This window comes from Jaculus jaculus, chromosome 14 (genome assembly GCF_020740685.1).
Source record: "Jaculus jaculus isolate mJacJac1 chromosome 14, mJacJac1.mat.Y.cur, whole genome shotgun sequence".
Classification (NCBI taxonomy): domain Eukaryota; kingdom Metazoa; phylum Chordata; class Mammalia; order Rodentia; family Dipodidae; genus Jaculus; species Jaculus jaculus.
This window is the reverse complement of record NC_059115.1, coordinates 79,812,344-79,832,006: the sequence shown is the minus strand read 5'-3', so window position 1 is coordinate 79,832,006 and position 19,663 is coordinate 79,812,344. Positions and strand designations below refer to the sequence as shown.

General features: G+C 36.6%; 1 protein-coding gene across 4 annotated transcripts in view; it reads left to right on the top strand.

The window, feature by feature from the left end:
• Xrcc4 (X-ray repair cross complementing 4) overlaps positions 1 to 19,663 on the top strand; it is a 195,754-nt gene that overhangs the window by 65,514 nt on the left and 110,577 nt on the right. For all 4 annotated transcript variants that reach the window (XM_045133526.1, XM_045133525.1, XM_045133524.1 and 1 more), the window contains exon 4: positions 18,341 to 18,507. In XM_045133526.1, coding sequence (XP_044989461.1) covers positions 18,341 to 18,507 — 167 coding nt within the window. The remainder of the gene's footprint in view (positions 1 to 18,340; positions 18,508 to 19,663) is intronic.

Genomic DNA, 19,663 nt, shown 5'->3' with positions numbered 1-19,663 from the left:
TCCAAGAGTAGTTGGTTACCCACCATGGCTGTGCGCCACTATTGCACTTGTGTGAGCATACCGTCAGGTTGTTTGCTTCTGAGTTGCTTAGATTTTGAGTTGCTTGGACAGAATGTTGGCCACTTTCTTCTGTTAGCTCATGTAGCACCTTCCAGCACTAGATGGGCTAATTTTCTGGGGACTAGCTTTCTTTCAGATTCCAAACAGATGTTCTATTTGGCTTGGGAACTTGGATAGAATGCAGTATGAATTTGATGAGAAAAAAAAAAAAAAAAAACTTCTCATTTCAGGATGCAGTATTTAAAATAAATAGGTTATGTGTTTATTACTGTGAAAACTAGACAGTAAGTCTGACCATAAATGTAATATTTTCAAAAGGCTAAGTGATTAAATGACAACATGACTTCAATAATTCTATCACTCTTTTATAACATTTTTCTCAAAATATTACTGTACTTGATGAAATAATTTTGTGATTTATTTTGACATGCATTTATCATTTTCATTTTATTGTTTTAATAATCATTTACCTACTGCTTTTGAAGATATTTTCAAAAACAACAATTTTTTGCTAGACTCTTATGATAATGTTAATTCACAGAAATGACTTGTACCATTTTTGTAGTAGCTAGCTATCAATGAGATGTTTGTTTAGTGGCATTGTATCTTTTGAGCTTGAAGCATCACTTTTTATTGTATTGTCATACGTGTATACTCTGAAATCCTGTTTTTAACTGTTTCCTTTTCATTAATACAAATATTTTGTACCTCTTTTAATGACTGGAAAAAAATTGGTGAGATTAAGTTACTGGAAAACACATTTAGTGTGACTCATCCTCATGGCAGTTCTAGTAGCCTCATCTTTAAGACATTCTAAGTATATTTATTTTTTTGTGAAATAATTTCATAGACCTTATAGTTTGATACAATATCCATTTACAATTGAAATATATTCATGGTTTCATGAAGATATTTTGATTAAATTATATCATGTTTGACTGTATTTACTGCCATTTCCCCTCTCTTTTCCCCTCTTCCTCTTCTTTTAAACAGATAATCTCACTTCTACCTTTATGTCATTTATATGGCTTTTTGCTTTTTAAAGTGTCTTATTTATTTATTTGAGAGTTAGAGAGAGAGTCAAATAAACAAGCAAATAGAAGCAGGGTATGGTGGTACATGCCTTTAATTCCAGCACTCAGGAGGCAGAGGTAGGAGGATCACTGTGAGTTCAAGGTTACCCTGAGACTACATAATGATAATGAATTCCAGGTCAGCCTGAGTGAGACCGTACCTCAAAAAACCAAAAAAACAAAAACAAAACAACAACAACAAAAAAGCAAATAGAGAAAGAGAGAGGGAGGGAAAGAGAGCATAGGCATGCCACAGTATAAACGTACTCGAAATGCATGTGCCACTTGGTTTATGTGGTACTGGGGAATCAAACCTGGGTCCTTAGGCTTTGCAGGCAAGCACCCTAACCACTAACCAATCTCTCTGTTCCTGACTTTTTATTTATATAAAATCTATTATTTACATATTTAGAAAACACACAATCTTTGTCTTCATGAGTCTGTCTTATTTCACTTAACATAATAATCTCAAGTTGGATCAACTTTTCTATAAACAACACATTTAATTCTGTTTTATGGTTGTCTAAAACTCTAATAAGTACATAATCTATGTGGTCCCACCGTAATTCCCTCAAGCATATTAGAAACCCAGATAACTTATTTGAAGGCTGATGATTATACTGGTATGTTGACATACTTTCGTCATGCCTGTGTACAGTTGGCCTTGTATGTATGTTCTGCCTTCCCAGGTTCAGCTACTTACAGATTGAATATATCTTTAAAAACTTACATATGTACTGATTATGTGCAAATCTTTTTCTTGTCATTGTTCCCCAACTGCAAAGTACATATAATATGCTTACATATATTATACACATATAATTATATTTACATTCAATGAAGTATTTTATAACACTTATAACAGCTATATAAATAGTCTAGAGATGACTTAAAGTTATGCAGGATGGCATTAGTAGGATAAGATGCAAATACTCTATCATTTGATATTTGGTACTGAGCATCTGTTGGTTTAGGTACCTGTAGGAGGTCCTAAATCAATCTCTTTTGAATACTAAAGGATGACCATGACAGTCAACAGATAAAGGTTTTTATTGTCAAGGTCTTTTGAAAGCTCTCAAAGCAAAAATTCACTCCATGAAAATGACTTGGTCGAGTCACTTTGATATCAAAGGATAATCCATACATGATATGTTGTTACAGTGTTTGTAGAAACCCTTCAACATTATCAATAGTTCATCCTTGGGAATGTGAGAATTGGAATTTTCCACAGTGTCTCATTCTTAGTCTTCTGGAGCATGCTAAGAAAAAACAGTACTTCCAATTATCTGTAGGTTCTTTTCTTGGAAGATATTTGTAGCCATTCTATTTGTTCATGTCTGTTAATAAATATGCATGGATTTTCTTTGTTTCTTTAAAATATTTATTTATTTATTTATTTGAGAGCATGAGAGAGAGGAAATGTGCCACTGCAAACAAACTCCAGATGCATGCACCACCTTGTGCATCTGCTTATGTCAGTTTGGAGGACTCGAACTAAGGTCCTTTGCTTTTCATGCAAATGCTTTAATCACAAAGCCATCCCTCTAGCACCTCTTCTTTCCTTTTCTTCTTCTTCCTCTTCTTCCCTCTTCCTCCCTCTCCTGCCCTCCTCTCCCTCTCTCTTCTCCTCTCTCCCTCTTCCTCTCTTTCTCTCCCCCTTCCTCCCCTCCTCTTCCTCCTCCTTCTTCTTTTTTGGTTTATGGATTTTCCAAACATGCCCTGTAATCATTAATAGTCATTAAACAGCATTTTAAGCTGATTATGTAGTCTTTTTGAAAATGATGAGTTTAGTTATTGTAAAATTAAATGCAGATGTTTAGTGGACTTTCTACTTTTGGTTTTAATGTTTATGATTAGATTAACACGTGAAAACGTAAATTAAATTATACATCTACAAGAATTACATTAACACTATTCTTTATTTACTTGGATTTTTCTTTTAGAAGCTGATGATTGCTCTCTCTGTGTATATTTTATTTCTGTTGTTCAGAAATGTCACATTGAACTATAAGAATATACATTTTAACCATTATCCCACAACTTTGCTTTTGTATGTTAGAGCAGTTCGTCATATAATAAAGAGTCATAGAATACTTTTGGAAATGAGAACAAAGTGATATTTAATACAAGACATGGTGGTTTCTCGACTTTACTCACTGATTAAGTAACAATAGAAAAATAAGCATTATTGCTCCTTTTCATCCTCTTTGTAAATTATGAAGAAATTAATTTTGAGATCTTGTTTTCTGTGTAGTATCTCACACAGGTTCCAAACCTTCTTTCTATACTGTTCCCTGTTGCAGGTATGTTTTATCATCATGACAAGGTGTCTATAATGAAATTCTTAATACTTTTGACCCAACGACTTACTACTTTGTGAAACTCTTTGGTTTTATTTATAGGCTGTTCTAGGAATTATTGTTTTATTGCTTCAAACGTATAATCTACATTCATGAAAACAAAACCAAACATATAAATGTAGTTCTTATTCTCTTTAAATCTTTCAATTGAACTGACCAGAAAATGAGCCAAAAATGAGGTATCTTTAGGAATTAGCTGTAGACACTATAAGGCTGCAATAGTAACTGTTGTGAATCTTGATATTTGGAAAAGCACTTCTCAATATCAGTACTTCTTGAAATATCTGACATTATGTTAATTAGATTTCCTTTGTAATATTTCTTTGTCTATATAAAAATACCTCTTTACATAGCTTTTGCATGTTAAACTGTTATATTCAAGAGCTGAGGCATTGCTTTAGGCATTTGTTTTTGAGGTACTTAGTACAGGTTTTAAATTTCAGAATGTTTTTCTCTTTATTCTGTTATTTGTTTAGTTTTTTCAATTTTTGACAGAGGTTCTCATAGAGTCCAGGCTTGTCTCCAACTTGCTAAGTAGCCCACAGTCCCCATAAACTACTGATGGTCATTCTCAATCTATCCCAGTCTTTGGTCTTGCTATATGTATGACCATACCTGGCCAAAATGTTTTTCTAGATTATAGTCTCAAATTGGTCAGATTTGTTAATAAAGATGTGGTCTATACAAATGGCCTTTGAAGATGGAAGTCTGTTAGAAATTTTGAAGGCTTTGGAGAAGCTAAGGACAGAATGGAATGTAGCCCCTTAGGTCCTGGTCATGCATGGCTTCTGTTTTCTGTAAGAATAATGTAAGAGAACTAGAATATCCATAGTGTCCAGTTGACCATAAAATCTAATCTCAGGAGAACCAGCTTGCTTGTTTTCTAAGTTACTAATTCATTGGTAATATGAAAACTTCATTCATGTAGTCTGCAGAATCCCCTGGGAAATAGAACAGGAAGTTTCTTTAGGTGCAGTCAGGACCACCATACTCAGTCCTTTTATGGTTTCCTTTGTGCATCGATCCAGATGCAATATTTAGGTGAGAAATTTGAATTCATCCAGAGTATGACCTTGTGAAAACTCACTATTACCTTGAAGGTATTTAGTTAATCCAGCCTAAAAATGAAGTCAAGATGTAGGAGCTTTTTTTCCAAGAAGAGCATGTCTGTGACAGACATGCCAGGTGCCTCACTCATCCTTCAATTTATAGCCAAACTCTGACTACTTAAGCTTTATGACAATTTTCTAAGAACCTATGATTCAGTTTTGTCAACTGTCTTCCTTCTTTACTGATTCTAACCATGTAAATGATTATCAAAGGCATCTGTTGTAGTTGAACATAAACCTTTAATATGATTTTGAGTCATTCAGTCAAAGAAAGTACTATTTTTCATCACATGCTCATTTTGTATTACACATTTTTTTCTCTGTGGATATAAGTTTTATAAAATTTTAAAAAATTATTTTATTTTATTTATTTATGTGAGAGCGACAGACAGAAAGAGTCAGAGAGAGAGAAAGAGACAGAGAGAATGGGCACACCAGGGCTTCCAGCCACTGCAAACGAACTCCAGACACATGCGATTTGTGGATATAACTGTTAATACATCTATCTTAGGATACATTGTATTTTTCAGAAGGCCACCCTCTCTTTATACTGCTCCTTCACTTAGTTTTTGGAATTCATCCCTTAGCAGCCCATTGAATGAATGATAATTACTACATTGCCAAAATATAATGACTGCTATACAGCTTGAACACTCTTGCCAATGGTGAGTGTTCTCATTTGAGATTGATTCATGCCGAGTTCACAGTAGTAGAACCGTCACATGCCAAGCCAGTTGATTTCTTTTGGATGTCACTGAAACGGAGATTCTGTTTTTAATATTTGCTAACAGTGAAGTGTCCTTCTATGCAGCACAACTTATTTACATAGTTACCACAAAACACTCTACTTTATAAAGTAAAGGCATTATTTCATTGCAAACATTAATTTTATTGCTGTGACATTTTAACATTTTTGTGAGTACATTTATATTTTAAGCTCTTAATAGCTAAAAATTCACCGCACTACTATTATATCCATGGTTTGTAATATTTTATCTAAAATAAATTTACTGACATTTTTGGCCTTATAAAATATTACTACTTTTGTCATTTATATGAAGCAGATACTTCTGATTTTTATTTCTAGTTACTATAGGTTGCCTTGTCCATCTATATTGTAGGAAAAATATAGAATTGAATCTCACATTTTCATGGATGAACCTATATCAAGTTACTGACTACTTTTCACATAGTCTCTATTATATTGCACTGTTATATCCAGAACTCAAAGAATAAATTCAACACCATTTAAACCCTGATATATGGATAATGTTTGTTAACAATAATAGTTGTAGGAAAATGTTGCAGTATGATTTTCTTATTTCCTTTTCCTATTTTGTTCCTGTTGTAGCACCCTAGATTGATACCTGTTAAACTAAAATGATCATTTTTGCATTGCAGCAGTAAAAAGAATATTTTGAAATAAAATAATAAATATATTCATATTTATACACACATGCATGAATGAATATTACTGATACTTTTATAACTATCAGGTACATATTAGCAATTCTAATTTCTTTGAGTCCCATTGATACTACAAATTTAAAATGGATTTGTGATGGTAGTATAGGAACTTATAGATTATTGATTGGTGTTAAGCTATAATCTCTACTAAGCATTTGAGCTTTTAAGTCAGCATATGTTTAGTCAAACATAAGTCATTTACTGTTAACCAATCAACAAATGCTTTTTGGGTGCTTAGGATACATTGACATAGAAGTTAGATATTTCTCATGAAGCTGTCTACTTCTGGGCTGGTAGGTAACTAAAATGTTTTCAAGGTAATATTATTTGTTAGAAACCATTAGGAGAAAAATAAAGCAAGGTAGTTAGATATATAATTCATCATAGGTGCTGTGGAAGGGTTCTTTGAGCCTTCTACAAAGGGGGATAGTCATATGTGGGTCCCCTGTCAAAGAAGTAAATGTGTGTGTGTGTGTGTATGTGTGTGTATGTGATGCTTTTAAGAGAAAATAGGAGCCATGCATGGTAGTGCATGCCTTTAATCCTAGCACTCAGGAGACTGAGGTAGGAGGGTTGCTGTCAGTCTAAGGAAGACCTTATTTCAAAAAAAGAAAGAAAGAAAGAAAGAAAAGAGAAAATAGGTATGCAAAGTATTAGAAAGTGTTCTTGATGTGAAGATGAGCAAAATTGCAATAGAATCTAGTTTCTAGGAAAGTCAATACAATTCTATGTTTAATATTATTTTAATTTTTTTCTTGAAATATACTTAGTTTTTATCTACCCTGCCATTCCTCTCTTTATATCACTTCCCCATTTATGCCATCCCATCTTCAGTATTCTCACTTTGAGTAACTTTTATAACATTCAATATCTGTTGCCATAGTGATATTAGTAGATTTGATAGGCTTACTATAGTGACTTTACTTAGTGAGCTTTTCTCCAACTATTTCTTGTTTCTATCAGTGGCTTTAAGTGTTAATAATCAGGGGTATGCTTTAATTGTCAAATTCCTCAATTTTATCCTACCTTATATTTAAATTAATTACTATCCTCTTACTCTGAAATAGCCTTGATAAAATACATAGAACATGTAAAACTAGTGATATTGAGGTTAGTCCCAGGGGGAGTGTACCCCTTCCCAGTGCTCTGGCCTCTCCATCCCACCATCCCTTCCCACTGATAGGAAGGCCACCCCTCTGCTTCTGCCCTCTCTGCCGCTTAACCTGGTCCAGTGCCTCTTCCTCCTGGTTCTGGACAAACTGCATTGGGTTTATATCTTTATTTGACTAAAGCAAGGTATTGTGCAGTTATTGTTACCTATAATGAGGAAACAGGTAGTACACATGATAGAAACTTACAGACTTGGTGGCGAAAAGTTTTTCATTTTAGAGACGAAGAACTTTTCTAGTCATTTATGCCATCCCTTCTTCTCTAAGCAGAAGATATCAAAAAGTTGCAATCAAAGATCTCTTTATCTTATTGATAAAGACACAAATTAGCCCAAATGTCTGTCAAGGTCAATGCAGAGTGTCAGACCAGTTTTGTCATTACAAGATGTGCTGTCTGATTGCCAAGGTTGAGGGCAAAGTATAGGGATCAATACAGTTATAGTCAACGTGGTTGGCATTGCAAAGGCACTTAAATGGCCTCCAATGTACTCCATCAAGTATTTTGGTTGTGAGCTGGCAGCACAAACCCAGTTTGATGTCAAGAATGACTGTTACGTTATCCTTGGGTCTCATGAGGTGAATTAGCTGCAAGACATGTTGGATGGATTCATTAAAAAATTTCTTCTCTGTCCCAAGTATGGGAATCCTGAAGCAGATCTGCATATCAGTACAAAGAAGCAAATAATAGGCAATTCTTATAAAGCTTGAAGGTATTGAGGCATGTGGGACACGTATCATATACTATGCATTCTTTCTCAAAAGCCAACCTGACAACAGTGACAGTGGTGTAGGAAAGAAAGAGAAGGAAAAGAAACAGAGAAAAGGCAAAGACAAGGAGAATGTCTTGGTGTCCCCAGCAGTGAGACACCACCACCCCTACCACCAAATGCAACCAGTCCACCTCTGCATGCTGTGGAGGAGGAAGAGGATGATGATGGGGTGGGAGGGGGAGGTAACAACTGAGGAAGCTCCAACATGCAGAATGGATGCAATCAGTGATCATGCAAAAGCTGTGACCCTTAGTGACATTTTACAAAGAATAGTGGAAGGGCATGCCAATATACTGTCTGCTTTTGTTAAAAAGAAAAAGGGCATCATTTACTCATCTGACAAAGAAAGACTAGATGAAAAGCTGTGGGCCCTTTTGTGCTGACAGTAGTTCTCTTTAATGAGAAGAGTAGGGAGCAAATTAAGAAATACCAGTGCCATTTCCTAAGATGTTATCACAGTAACACAAAAGCTTAGTAGTACATTCATCATTGGAGTGTGTGGCAGCAATGCATTGAGCTCAGCTCATCTCCAAGATTCCAGATATCTTGAAGGAAATGTATGATGCAGACCTTCTAGAGGAGGAGGTCATTATCAGATGGTCAGAAAGGCCTCTAAAACCATGTCTCAAAAGAACTTGCCAAAGAGGTTCATGTCAAAGCAGAACCATGTATAAGTGGTTAAAGGAAGCAGAGGAAGAATTTTGAGGAAGGTGAAGTTGAGAATATTGAGGTGATCTGTTCAAAGACTACCAATGTACCAAAAGTTGAAACTGAGGTTTGATAACAAGTATGATGACATTGATATTGATGCCATTTAAAAAGATTGATGCAACCTAGCCTAATAGTGTAATGTTGCAAATTTTTCTGTTTTCAAGCAGAAGTTCAAGATGTATGTGCAAAAGCTAAAATAGCCTAACATCATGCTTCATCATGCAAAAGCTGTTACTGTGAGTGGTCTGTAATTAGGACCAAAGAGACATCTAGGGAGTCCATCCATACATATCAGTGAGCGGATGTAGTTTTCTTATTTATAGCATGTTTCTTTTGGAAAAACTAGTGATGGACACGTTTGGATCACATTTATACTGTTCTAAAAATAAAGATGTGATTTTGGGCTCTGAATGCCTTACACTAAAGTCACCAGCTCCTTTAACAAATGTGCCATCTAACCTAAGGAGCTGGGTGGAATTGGAGCCTGCTAGACTTTGTTAGTGCTGAGGCTACACAGGTCTTCAGCAGAATGCAGACACAAATTTAATTATAATGACCTTTCAGCCATTAAGAAATTATAGTACTTTCAAAGTTTATCTCTAGTTCCTTGAAATTGGTAAATGGGGAAATCTTTTGTCATACTGAGGTAAACTGATCATCAATGTCAGTGTGAGGTCTTCCTGAGAAGTAAAGACCTGAGTGTCCTATAATTTTAAGAGCAAGTTTTGAAACTTGGAATTGTGGTTTTTTAGTTTGTGTACATTTGCCCCAAATTGTAGTCTTTAGAGCCCTGTGCATTGCATATTGGATGAGCCAGGGAAATTATTACATTAACAAATAAGTATTTTATGTGTATGTAGTGGTTGCTTTGTACTGGGAGAAAAGCTTCAAGGTGTAATTAAATAGTAACCTATGACTTTATTTGGGAGAAACAGGAAAAGGCATACTTAATCTCTAAACATGAGCATAGTTTTATAGCTTTTACCCTTAAACTGTAATTTCAAGTTGTTTGGACATACTGGGTATCTTGTGTTTGGTGTTTTCTCCCCCAGCCCTTGATATTGATTATTCCTTAATGCTTTTTACTTCTAGACACATAGTTTGTGCTTTAAAGTTTGGCTGTTATCTTACCAAAATTAGTTACTATATTTCAAGCTTGATTTCCCCTCCTTTATTGTCTTATTAAGGAGAAAGTTAAATTTTTTTTTTAAAAAACAATGACATTGAGAACTCAGAAGTAGAGAGATAATTTTGTGTCAGAAAATCTTTAGGGTTAAAAACATAAAGCTGGTACAGAGGGGCATGGTGACACTTGTCTTTAATCTCAGCACTTTGGAGGCAGAGGTAGGAGGAATGCCAAGAGTTTGAGGCTACCCTGAGACTACATAGTGAATTCCAGGTTAGCCTGGGCTATAGTGAGACTCTACCACAGGAAAGAAAGAAAGAAAGAAGCCAGGTGTGGTGGTGCACGCCTTTAACCAGCACTCGGGAGGCAGAGGTAGGAGGATCGCCATGAGTTTTAGGCCACCCTGAGACTATGTAGTGAATTCCAGGTCTGGGCTACAGTGAAAGAAAGAAAGAGAGAGTAGGAGGGAGGGAGGAAGGAAGGCAGGAAAGAAGGGAGGGAGGGAGGGAGGGAGGGAGGGAGAGAGAGAGAGAGAGAGAGAGAGAGAGAGAGAGAGGAAGGAAGGAAGGAAGGAAGGAAGGAAGGAAGGAAGGAAGGAAGAAAGGAAGGAAGGAAGGACAGACAAATCTGTTGTGAGAAAAGTTGAGCCATTAAAAATAAAATTAAGGGCTGGGTAGATGGCTTAGCAGTTAAGGGGCATGCCTGCAAACGCAAAGGACCCAGGTTCAATTCCCCATGACCCCCATAAGCCAGATGCAGAAGGTGGCACATGCATCTGGAGTTTGTTTGTAGTGGCTGGATGCCTGGTGTGTCTATTTGTCTCTCTCTTCCTCTCTCTGCCTCTTTCTCTCTCAAATAAATAAACAAAAGTATTTTAAAAATTAAATTAAAACTGACATTTTCTTTGTTTTTTGGAAAATGGAAGTTCTTGATAAAGTTTGTTGAGAAGATTTCAGTGGAGAATGCAGAAGGGAGGGAAGAAGGCAGGCAGGAATGGTAAAGGAGAAGGTAGATTTTTTTTAAATGTAAGCATCGGAAATATTTGTGTCTCTTGTTTGCCACCGTTGGAGCAAAGGTAATTGGCTGGCACTTGGACAGGGCTTCCCTGACCTGGTTTGGTTTGGCTTTCCAGGCACCTCACTCGCTTGCTCTTCCCATTTTGGTCGCTATTTCCCGCGCTCTTGGGCTGTCCCGTGGCTCAGCGGTGCGGGTCCTGCTCCGTGTGCGCCTTGGCATGCCCCGCGCTTCCCGCGTGTGCTGCTGCTCTCCTCCTGATCCGCGACCGCCCTTAGTCTTCCGTCTCCACTTGCTACTGGCTCCCTCCGCCCGTATTCGTTGCCCTCAGCGCGCAGGTTTCCCTCTTGCACCGGCCATCCCGCTCCCATGCAGTTGCTGACTTACTGCCCCGGGCCGATGGTGAGTGTCAGAAGGAAGGCTTATCCTCTCCTCGGGGTTGCCTAGCACATGGCCCCTCACCAGGATTTGTACTGCATGAAGGTGGCAATGGTGTGGGGGAAATCACCGAGGTGTCAAAGGCCATGTTATCTCGGCTGAAACTGGAGAGAATAATTTTCTAATTAAGTAAAAACAGGGCCGGAGACATGGCTTAGTGGTTAAGGTGCTTGCCTACAAAGCCAAAGGACCTCGGTTCAATTCCCCAGGACCCACAGAAAGCCAGATGCATAAGGTGGTGCATGTGTCTGGAGATCCTCAGTAAGAAGAGCTCTTTTCCTGAAATATGAGGCAAAGATGTGAAAGTGGTAGAGACATCAACTTTTTCTTTGAAAATGCTAGAGGTGGGTATGTTGGGGAAGTATATTGTGGAGAAATAGGGTAGCAGATACTCCAGTGGGATTAAGTAGACCTGTGATTTACATGGGTCATGCGTTCTGTGTTCAAGTTTTAAGCATCAGCTTCCACCTAACGATGCTGTTTCAAGTGTCACCCAAACCCAGCACCGACCTCCTTCTGGTTTGCCTTGGTCGGTAGTGTGACAGTCAGACAGGCGCAGTGCCTCATTGGCTGGCGTCTGGGAAGGAAGCACTCTGACCCCCCTCTGTGCTCTAAGCAAGGGGGCTCATGAGCTTCAAATGGCGAGAGCTGGAAGGTATGGTGGTGGGTTATCCAAGAAAGGAGTTGTAAGGGGGAACCAACGATCCCCTTTAGTTTATAGCGTACAGATATGAGTAGTTACGCCAGGAATGCGGGAGTACCTTGCATGTCTGAAATTTTCACTGAATTATGAAGCAAGAGTGTCTGCCGATCCAGAGAAAGGGTGAGGTGGTGGTAAACGTTGCGAATCTCTAGGACAAGAAATGGCTTATCAGGAAAAACAAAATTTTGCTAAAGGGAAGCTGAAGGTAGTGATAACACATTTTAAAAAAATATGTCTTCAGGCCAGGTGTGCTGGCGCACACCTTTAATCCCAGCACTCGGGAGGCAGAGGAGGAAGAGCACTGTGAGTTCAAGGCTACCCTGACACTCCATAGTGAATCCCAGGACAGCCTGGGCCAGAATGAAACCCTACTTTGAAAAACCAAAAAAAAAAAAAAAAAAAAAGAAAGAAAGAAAAAATTCTTCAGCAGCTCATTTGCCCACTTACTTGCAGAACTGAGGAAGACAACGTTTGTATTGATTCCAGTTCCAGAGTTGTAGCTGTGCATGTTGTTAGGAGCATGGTTGGAGCAGCGTTCCATAGAAACGGAACTGTGGAGAAGCTCACCTTGTAGGCTGAAGTAGGCTCCAGAGAGCAGAGTCACAGTGGCAATCGTATTATCACACACACTAGAGAACACAGAGGCGCAGGTGAAAGGTCATGTTCAGAGCTTTACACGCTGGAATTAAGGAGAGAAGACACTCAAGTGCACTGCATGACCAGGATGAGCTAAGACTATGCTTACTAAAAAGTTTGAGTGATTCCAGTTACAAAATGAGTGATCTGAAGCAAGTTGTAATTTCTGCATCTAGATAAGATTACCCACTACCCTGCCCCACAAAATCCTCAACAATTGCCTGCAAATTTCAAATATGTCTTTAACCTTTCTATTCTTGCTAACTATGGGAATGGACCTATTGAGGAGGATTTTGCTTAATATCCATTATGTTGCTATGATATGTTGGCCAAAAATAACTGTTTTTAGCATAATTAACAATTAGAAGTTTTGCCCATTATATCTGGCTACATATGCTAGCTTTTTTCAGGTCATTATTGCCTCCTGTATATAAAAACACCATGCTATCAGACTATAAAAGGATACTTTTGTACCCATTGTTGATACTGTTACGTCAGCAAGGAACATTCTGTAGTCATAGCAAATAGTCTAAAAGTAGAGCTAGTTCACCTTATCTCAAATGCAATTTGTTTTTGTTTTAATTTTTAGCTTATCAACATTAAAAACTTGTGATAATTTAAAAGGTCAGTTGCTACAAAGCTCATGGTGAGAAATGGCAGTTTTGTACCACATCCATGCCTGTCTGAGAGTCCTTTCAACTCTTTGCATATTCTTATTTATTTCTGAGTATCTGAATAATTAGCTCCTATTTCCATTCCTGCCTCATTTCAGAAAAGACATTCTCTATTGCATTTTTGTTATAGAAACTGGATTGTTAACATGTTTAGTTATCGTGCCCTTAAGAAATGGACGTCTTCAATTTTCTCTTAACTTCCCAACATAGTTATACCTTAATTACCTCAATTTTTAGTTATATTAATATTATCTTTGCTATTAGGATTCTTTCAGTATTACCAACCTTAAGAACTATGTTACTGAGTTTTTTCATCACTATGCAAAGTAACTCAAATCAAAATAAAAGGAGTTCATCTGGGCATGGTGGTGCACATCTTTAATCCCACAGCACTTGGGGAGTAAAGATAGGACGGTTGCTGTGAGTTCAGGGCTAGCCTGAAACTACAGAGTGAGTTCTAGGTTAGCCTGAGCTCGAGTGAGACCCTACCTTGAAAATGTAGAAGCAAAAAACAGGAAAAGGAAAAAAACCTAAAAATACATAAATAAATGGGGCTAAGGTTTTAAAGGTTTTCAGCCGTGGTCATTTGGCTTTGTAGCTTCAGGCCTTTCCTGACTGTGGCCGAGAAGAAAGAGAACAGGCTCAGCTCAGTGCCAGTGGCCTAACCTCCCTCTCCTTCTCTACCTCTGATGCTTCCGCCCTTCACACACAGTTCCCCACGTTAGCACCAAGCCTGAGCACTTGGGCCTCTGAGAGCCCTTTCTTACTCAGACTAACTAGTCGGCACTATGTTTACAATTCCTCTCTCTTTTTTTTTTAAATGAAACAGCAGTTTTTTTAAAAATTTTTTATTCATTTATTTGAGAGCGACAGACACAGAGAGAAAGACAGATAGAGGGAGAGAGAAAGAATGGGCGCGCCAGGGCCTCCAGCCTCTGCAAACAAACTCCAGACGCGTGCGCCCCCTTGTGCATCTGGCTAACGTGGGACCTGGGAAACCGAGCCTTGAACCGGGGTCCTTAGGCTTCACAGGCAAGCGCTTAACCGCTAAGCCATCTCTCCAGCCCAACAGTTCCTCTCTTAAAAAGAATATTTTAAAACATTTTTCTCCAATGCTTATGCACTATCTTTTAATAATTATTTTATTCTATCCAGTAGGTGTATTTAATGGTTCCTTTTTGGCATGAGTCAGGAATGCCTAAGTACCTAATATTTTCAAATGAGGAGGAACAAACTTTTTATAGTAGGGGGGAAGGAAGATTTTACTTGTTCAGTGTTTGTAGGAAGTGATAGGGACATGAATAATTGTTCCATACAGGGTAAACTGGTTTAAATTCAAAGAAACTTAGTCCTTGGCATCTCCTACAGCATGCTCTTGCATCACTTTCTGACTCTCGTCCACTGCTTGCTTGTTTGCTGTTTCTGTGAGCAACAAGGCTGTGTGTCAGACAGCCATTCAGCTCCAGTGAGAGTTTTTCAAAGCAACATAGTAAGAATGCTACTGTGGTAAAATATAAGATACTATTTAAAATACATTATATTCTACAAAGAGAAGTTTAAATTTTTATTTTACTTTTAGAGAGGGAAAGAAAGAGAGAGAGAGAGGAAGAAAGAAAGAAAGAAAGAAAGAAAGAAAGAAAGAAAGAAAGAAAGAAAGAAAGAAAGAAAGAGAGAGAATGAAACAGGGAATGAATTGGCACTCCAGCCACTGAAAACAAACTCCAGACACATGCACCACCTTGTGCATCTGCATTACATGGGATCTGGGGAATTGAAACTGGGTTCTTTGGCTTTTCAGGCAAGCATCTTAACCTTTAAGCCATCGCTCTAGCCCCGAGGGCAGTTGTTATAACATAACATGTTATTTCCTTTGTAGCCAAATCACTAGCAACCCTTAGATATTCTTAACAAGTCTGTAATAGAATGTATCATTACTTAGAATACAGAAGTTACAATTATTTATTTGGGGCCACACTACAAGTAGATAATTCTAAATTTAGGCTTCTAAAATAAATATTTCTATGTTTCTGATATGCCATGAATTTATGACATGTTGGTAGTAATAATAAGAAATTTCAATAGACAATTACATTTAAATTTCATTTTTTAATATGTTATAATAAGAGTGAGCCCAGCTGGGAAATGGAACCAGCCTAAATGTCCCTCAGCTGATGAGTGGATAATGAAGATGTGGCACATTTATACAATGGAGTTCTACTCAGCAGTAAAGAAAAATGAAGTTATGAAATTTGCAGAAAAATGGATGGATCTGGAAAGGATTATACTGAGTGAGGTAACCCAGGCCCAGAAAGCCAAGTGCCACATGTTCTCCCTCATATGTGGATCCTAGCTACAGATGATTGGGCTTCTGCGTGAGAAGGAAAATACTTAGTAGTAGAGGCCAGTAAGTTAAAAAGGAGATATAAAGGGAAGAGAAAGGAAGGGAGGAGGGTACTTAATAGGTTGGTATTGTATACATGTAAGTACAATGATTGAGATGGGGAGGTAATATGATGGAGAATGGAATTTCAAAGGGGAAAGTGTGGGGGTGGGTGGGAAGGAGGGTATTACCATGGGATATTTTTTATAATCATGGAAAATGTTAATAAAAATTGTGAAAAGAAAAAAAAATTAAATTAAAATTGAAAAAAAGAAGAATGATCAATAAAGATGTGAGCCCAGACATACCAGAGTCTTTTGCCTCTGTAAACAAACTCCAGACACATGAGCCATTTTTTGTCCTTGGCTTTCTGTAATGCTTGGGATTTGACCCTGGCATTGCAAGGAAGAAATGCTTTTAACACTGAGTCTCCAGTCCCCAAACTTCTTCTTATAGATCATTTGATAGTGTTATCTGTTTTATTCAAATATATTTCATAAATAAGTTACCCACAAGAAATAAAATTAAGTTCCTTGCTAGTTTATGTGTGGTTTATTGAGACAGGGTCTCACTATTACATTAGCAAAGACTGACCTGGACTTTACTCTGTACTCCAGGTTGGCCTTGATATTTCAGTAATTCTTCTATCTCAGATCCTCAAGTATGCTTTCATGCCAGCACAAACAAACAACCAAACTAACACACACCACCCTGTTTTGTTAGATGATGTTATGGTTTGGGTATGAAATGTCTCCCACAAACATGTGTAAGTGACTTGTTGGACTCTTGATGAGGTTTTGGAAAAATCAACATAAGTAGTGATTCTTATATATTCTTATAGTCTAAATAATAAATTATTAAGAATACAAGAAAAGGAACATATTTATGGGTGTGTTTGTTATTTTTTTCATTGCTGTAGCCAGTGCCTGACAAGAACCAGTTTCAGGGAGGAAGGTTTTACTTTGGCTCGCCGTTTGAGGGGATAGTGCATCATGGTGAGTCACTGTTGGGGAGGCTGATACATCATCCACCCAGGCTCACACATGGGCATGCCAAGTATGAGAGAGAGATGAGTGCTGGGTCCCAAGCCCATAGGGTTGCACCAGCTACTTTTCAGCTAATCCTCTTTGGAAACTTCCTTGCCAATATCCCAAGAGGTGTTCCTCTATAATGCATGTATGTTTGTGTGTGTATGCACATATGGTGAAACTCAGCATTTTTATAGTTGCTATACCATATTTTTAAATATATATATATTCATTTATTTTAGAGAGAGTGAAAGAGAAAAATGAGCATTTGTTTCAGAATTCTCATGTACTCATCTTTACTAAGCTACATATTACATCTCTAGAAACACTATGAAATAGGATATATTTTGGAAATATTACTAGATAAATGCCTTACTAAAAGGTATTGAATTGAAAGGCAAAAATAATTGAAATCTCCAAACAAACCCTAAAATATAGCAGATTTACTCTTTTACTATACAGTTGGTTCAGTTATCATCATTCATTAGAACTATGAACACTCAGTACTAGGTGTCTATTTAAATATCCTTTTTTATAAGGAAGCAACCTAACAGCATAGCATTGTAGGACTTTTAGTTGACCCCAGTGGGTTGAACACCCATCCTAAACCTGATTTTACTAATCTATAAAGTAAGTATAAAAATACTTTATTTTTGATTAAGATTAGATGTGTTGTGCTGGAGTTAAAATTTAAAAGATGTGATAGCTATTTGATGATTACTTTTTCTTCCTTATAATTATTTCAAAATATTTTATTGATGAAAACTATATACATGCCACACAGACTTTTTTTAAATTTATTAGTTTTCTTTTCAGCAAATACAGGCAGTTTGGTACCATTGTTTAGGCTCATCCATGACCTACCTCCTCCCAATGGCCCCTCCTTGTTGATGTAAATGTTTCATGCATTGTGGATTAATGATTACTTTTATGGTGTTTAATTATTTTAATATTAAGGATAGCTATACTTAGCAGTTGTTATATTTATTGTTCCAATTAGATAACTATATTTGTATTCTGTTTTGAATTACATTACTGTAAATAAAGCTGTATTATACTATTTTATTCCAAGGCTCTTGTAGGTTATTTAAGATTCTTAACCTAATGCAAAAATGTGTAAGGTTGACACTTAATATTAACATTGGCATTCATTAGGTAAAGGGTAATTGCTGTATGGTATTCCCAGGTCATGTGTTTTCCCAAAACTGTAATTTTCTTAAAATCATTACCATAACTTATATTTCTTCAGTGATAATATATTATCTACTTATACTAATACTGCATACAGTGAGTAGTCCTCCTCTATGACATGATTCCTTACTCTGAGAAGAACAACTTTAACTTGGGCTTTAGCAAGCAGAATATGGAGTATCCCTAAATGGATTTATGTTGCATTTTTTCTGATATGAAAAAGAGAAATTATTTCTAAGAAATTTGTTGATTTATATGCTAAATGTTAATAGAAAAGTTGGAGATGGCTCAGTTTTATTCACTATATTGTATTGTACATAAACTGTAAGTTTCATACATTTTTCTCCTAAGTCCAGACTATATATGTTTAAATATGGACTGTTCAATCCTAATATTATCCTCAAACTAATTATGTTTTTCTTTCATTTTAGTTCAGGCTTGGTTCCTTCAGCTTAGACAAAGTTCCAAACCCAAGTGAGGTCATTAGAGAACTTATTTGTTACTGCCTGGACACCATCACTGAAAAGCAAGCCAAAAATGAGCACCTGCAGAAAGAAAATGAAAGGCTTTTGAGAGATTGGAATGACGTTCAAGGACGGTGTGTACAGTCTGCTTACATCACTAAGTCACTGAGCACTTGTACTATTGCTGGCTTATGTTAATGATTTATAAATTTATCAAATATAGAATAGTGCATTTTAAAGTAAAATCTGTCCTTAATTATAACTTTTGTTGATATTTCTTTCTATTTTGATATTATGTCAAGTCATTAGTCCCTGTTGTATAGTATAGGAGTGTATTAGCTGTTACATTCAGTAACTTCAACAAACATAAAATGACACATAATTAAACATTGGGATCAGAACCCTTTATCATCTTCTTAATCAAAACTGAGGCAGTGGGCTCGGTATGCTGCTCAGTAGTCGAAGGCGAATTTCTTGTGTGTATGGCACATGGCTTAGTCCCCGGCATCTGCCAAAAATATGGGATTTGAAGTAGGAATATTTTTATCTAAGTATTATTTTGGCTTAATTTTTATGATTAATAATAATTATAAAGACATGAAATATAAATAAGCCCAAGTGATTCACTATTTATAATCAATGAAGGATAACTGTTTTAAATGATGTGTGTTTTGGCTCCATAGACATGTTTTTCCTGATTGAAAATTCATATTACAGTCATTTTTAAAAGATGAAGTAATTGTGGCTACTGTGTAAGACATTTAGAAGCCTTCTATTTGCCTGGATTTGCCTGTTTATTAAGTACTGAAGAAAAATTTTAAATTGATCTCAATAATGAATTTTTTCAACTGGCACACAATTTTATTATTCTGTTAAGCAAAAATTGTTTGAAAGAAACAAAATGTACTGTGAACACTTATAGTCCCATAGAGATAGTTATAATATGCCTAGTTAGTGTGTATGTATAACAATTTCTGTAATAAGTATGGGGCATGTATGTGACAATGGTAATAGTTACTATACAGTACAGTTTTTTAAAATCCCTTATGCGAGGTAAGAGCTCTAAAGCATAAGAGCATGTATCCTACTTAAAGGTTCATGTGATTGTTTTTATCAAGCTATTGTGATGCCTCTATATGTACGAGAATGTGCATATGACGGAGTACATGATCTATAGAAGAGTTTTAAGACTAGCTAGGTATCCATATGAAAATGAGAGTAATTAATATAAATTATTTCTTGACACTCAATGTTTGTTAGTTAATGTAACAGAAAAATAAATTACTAGAC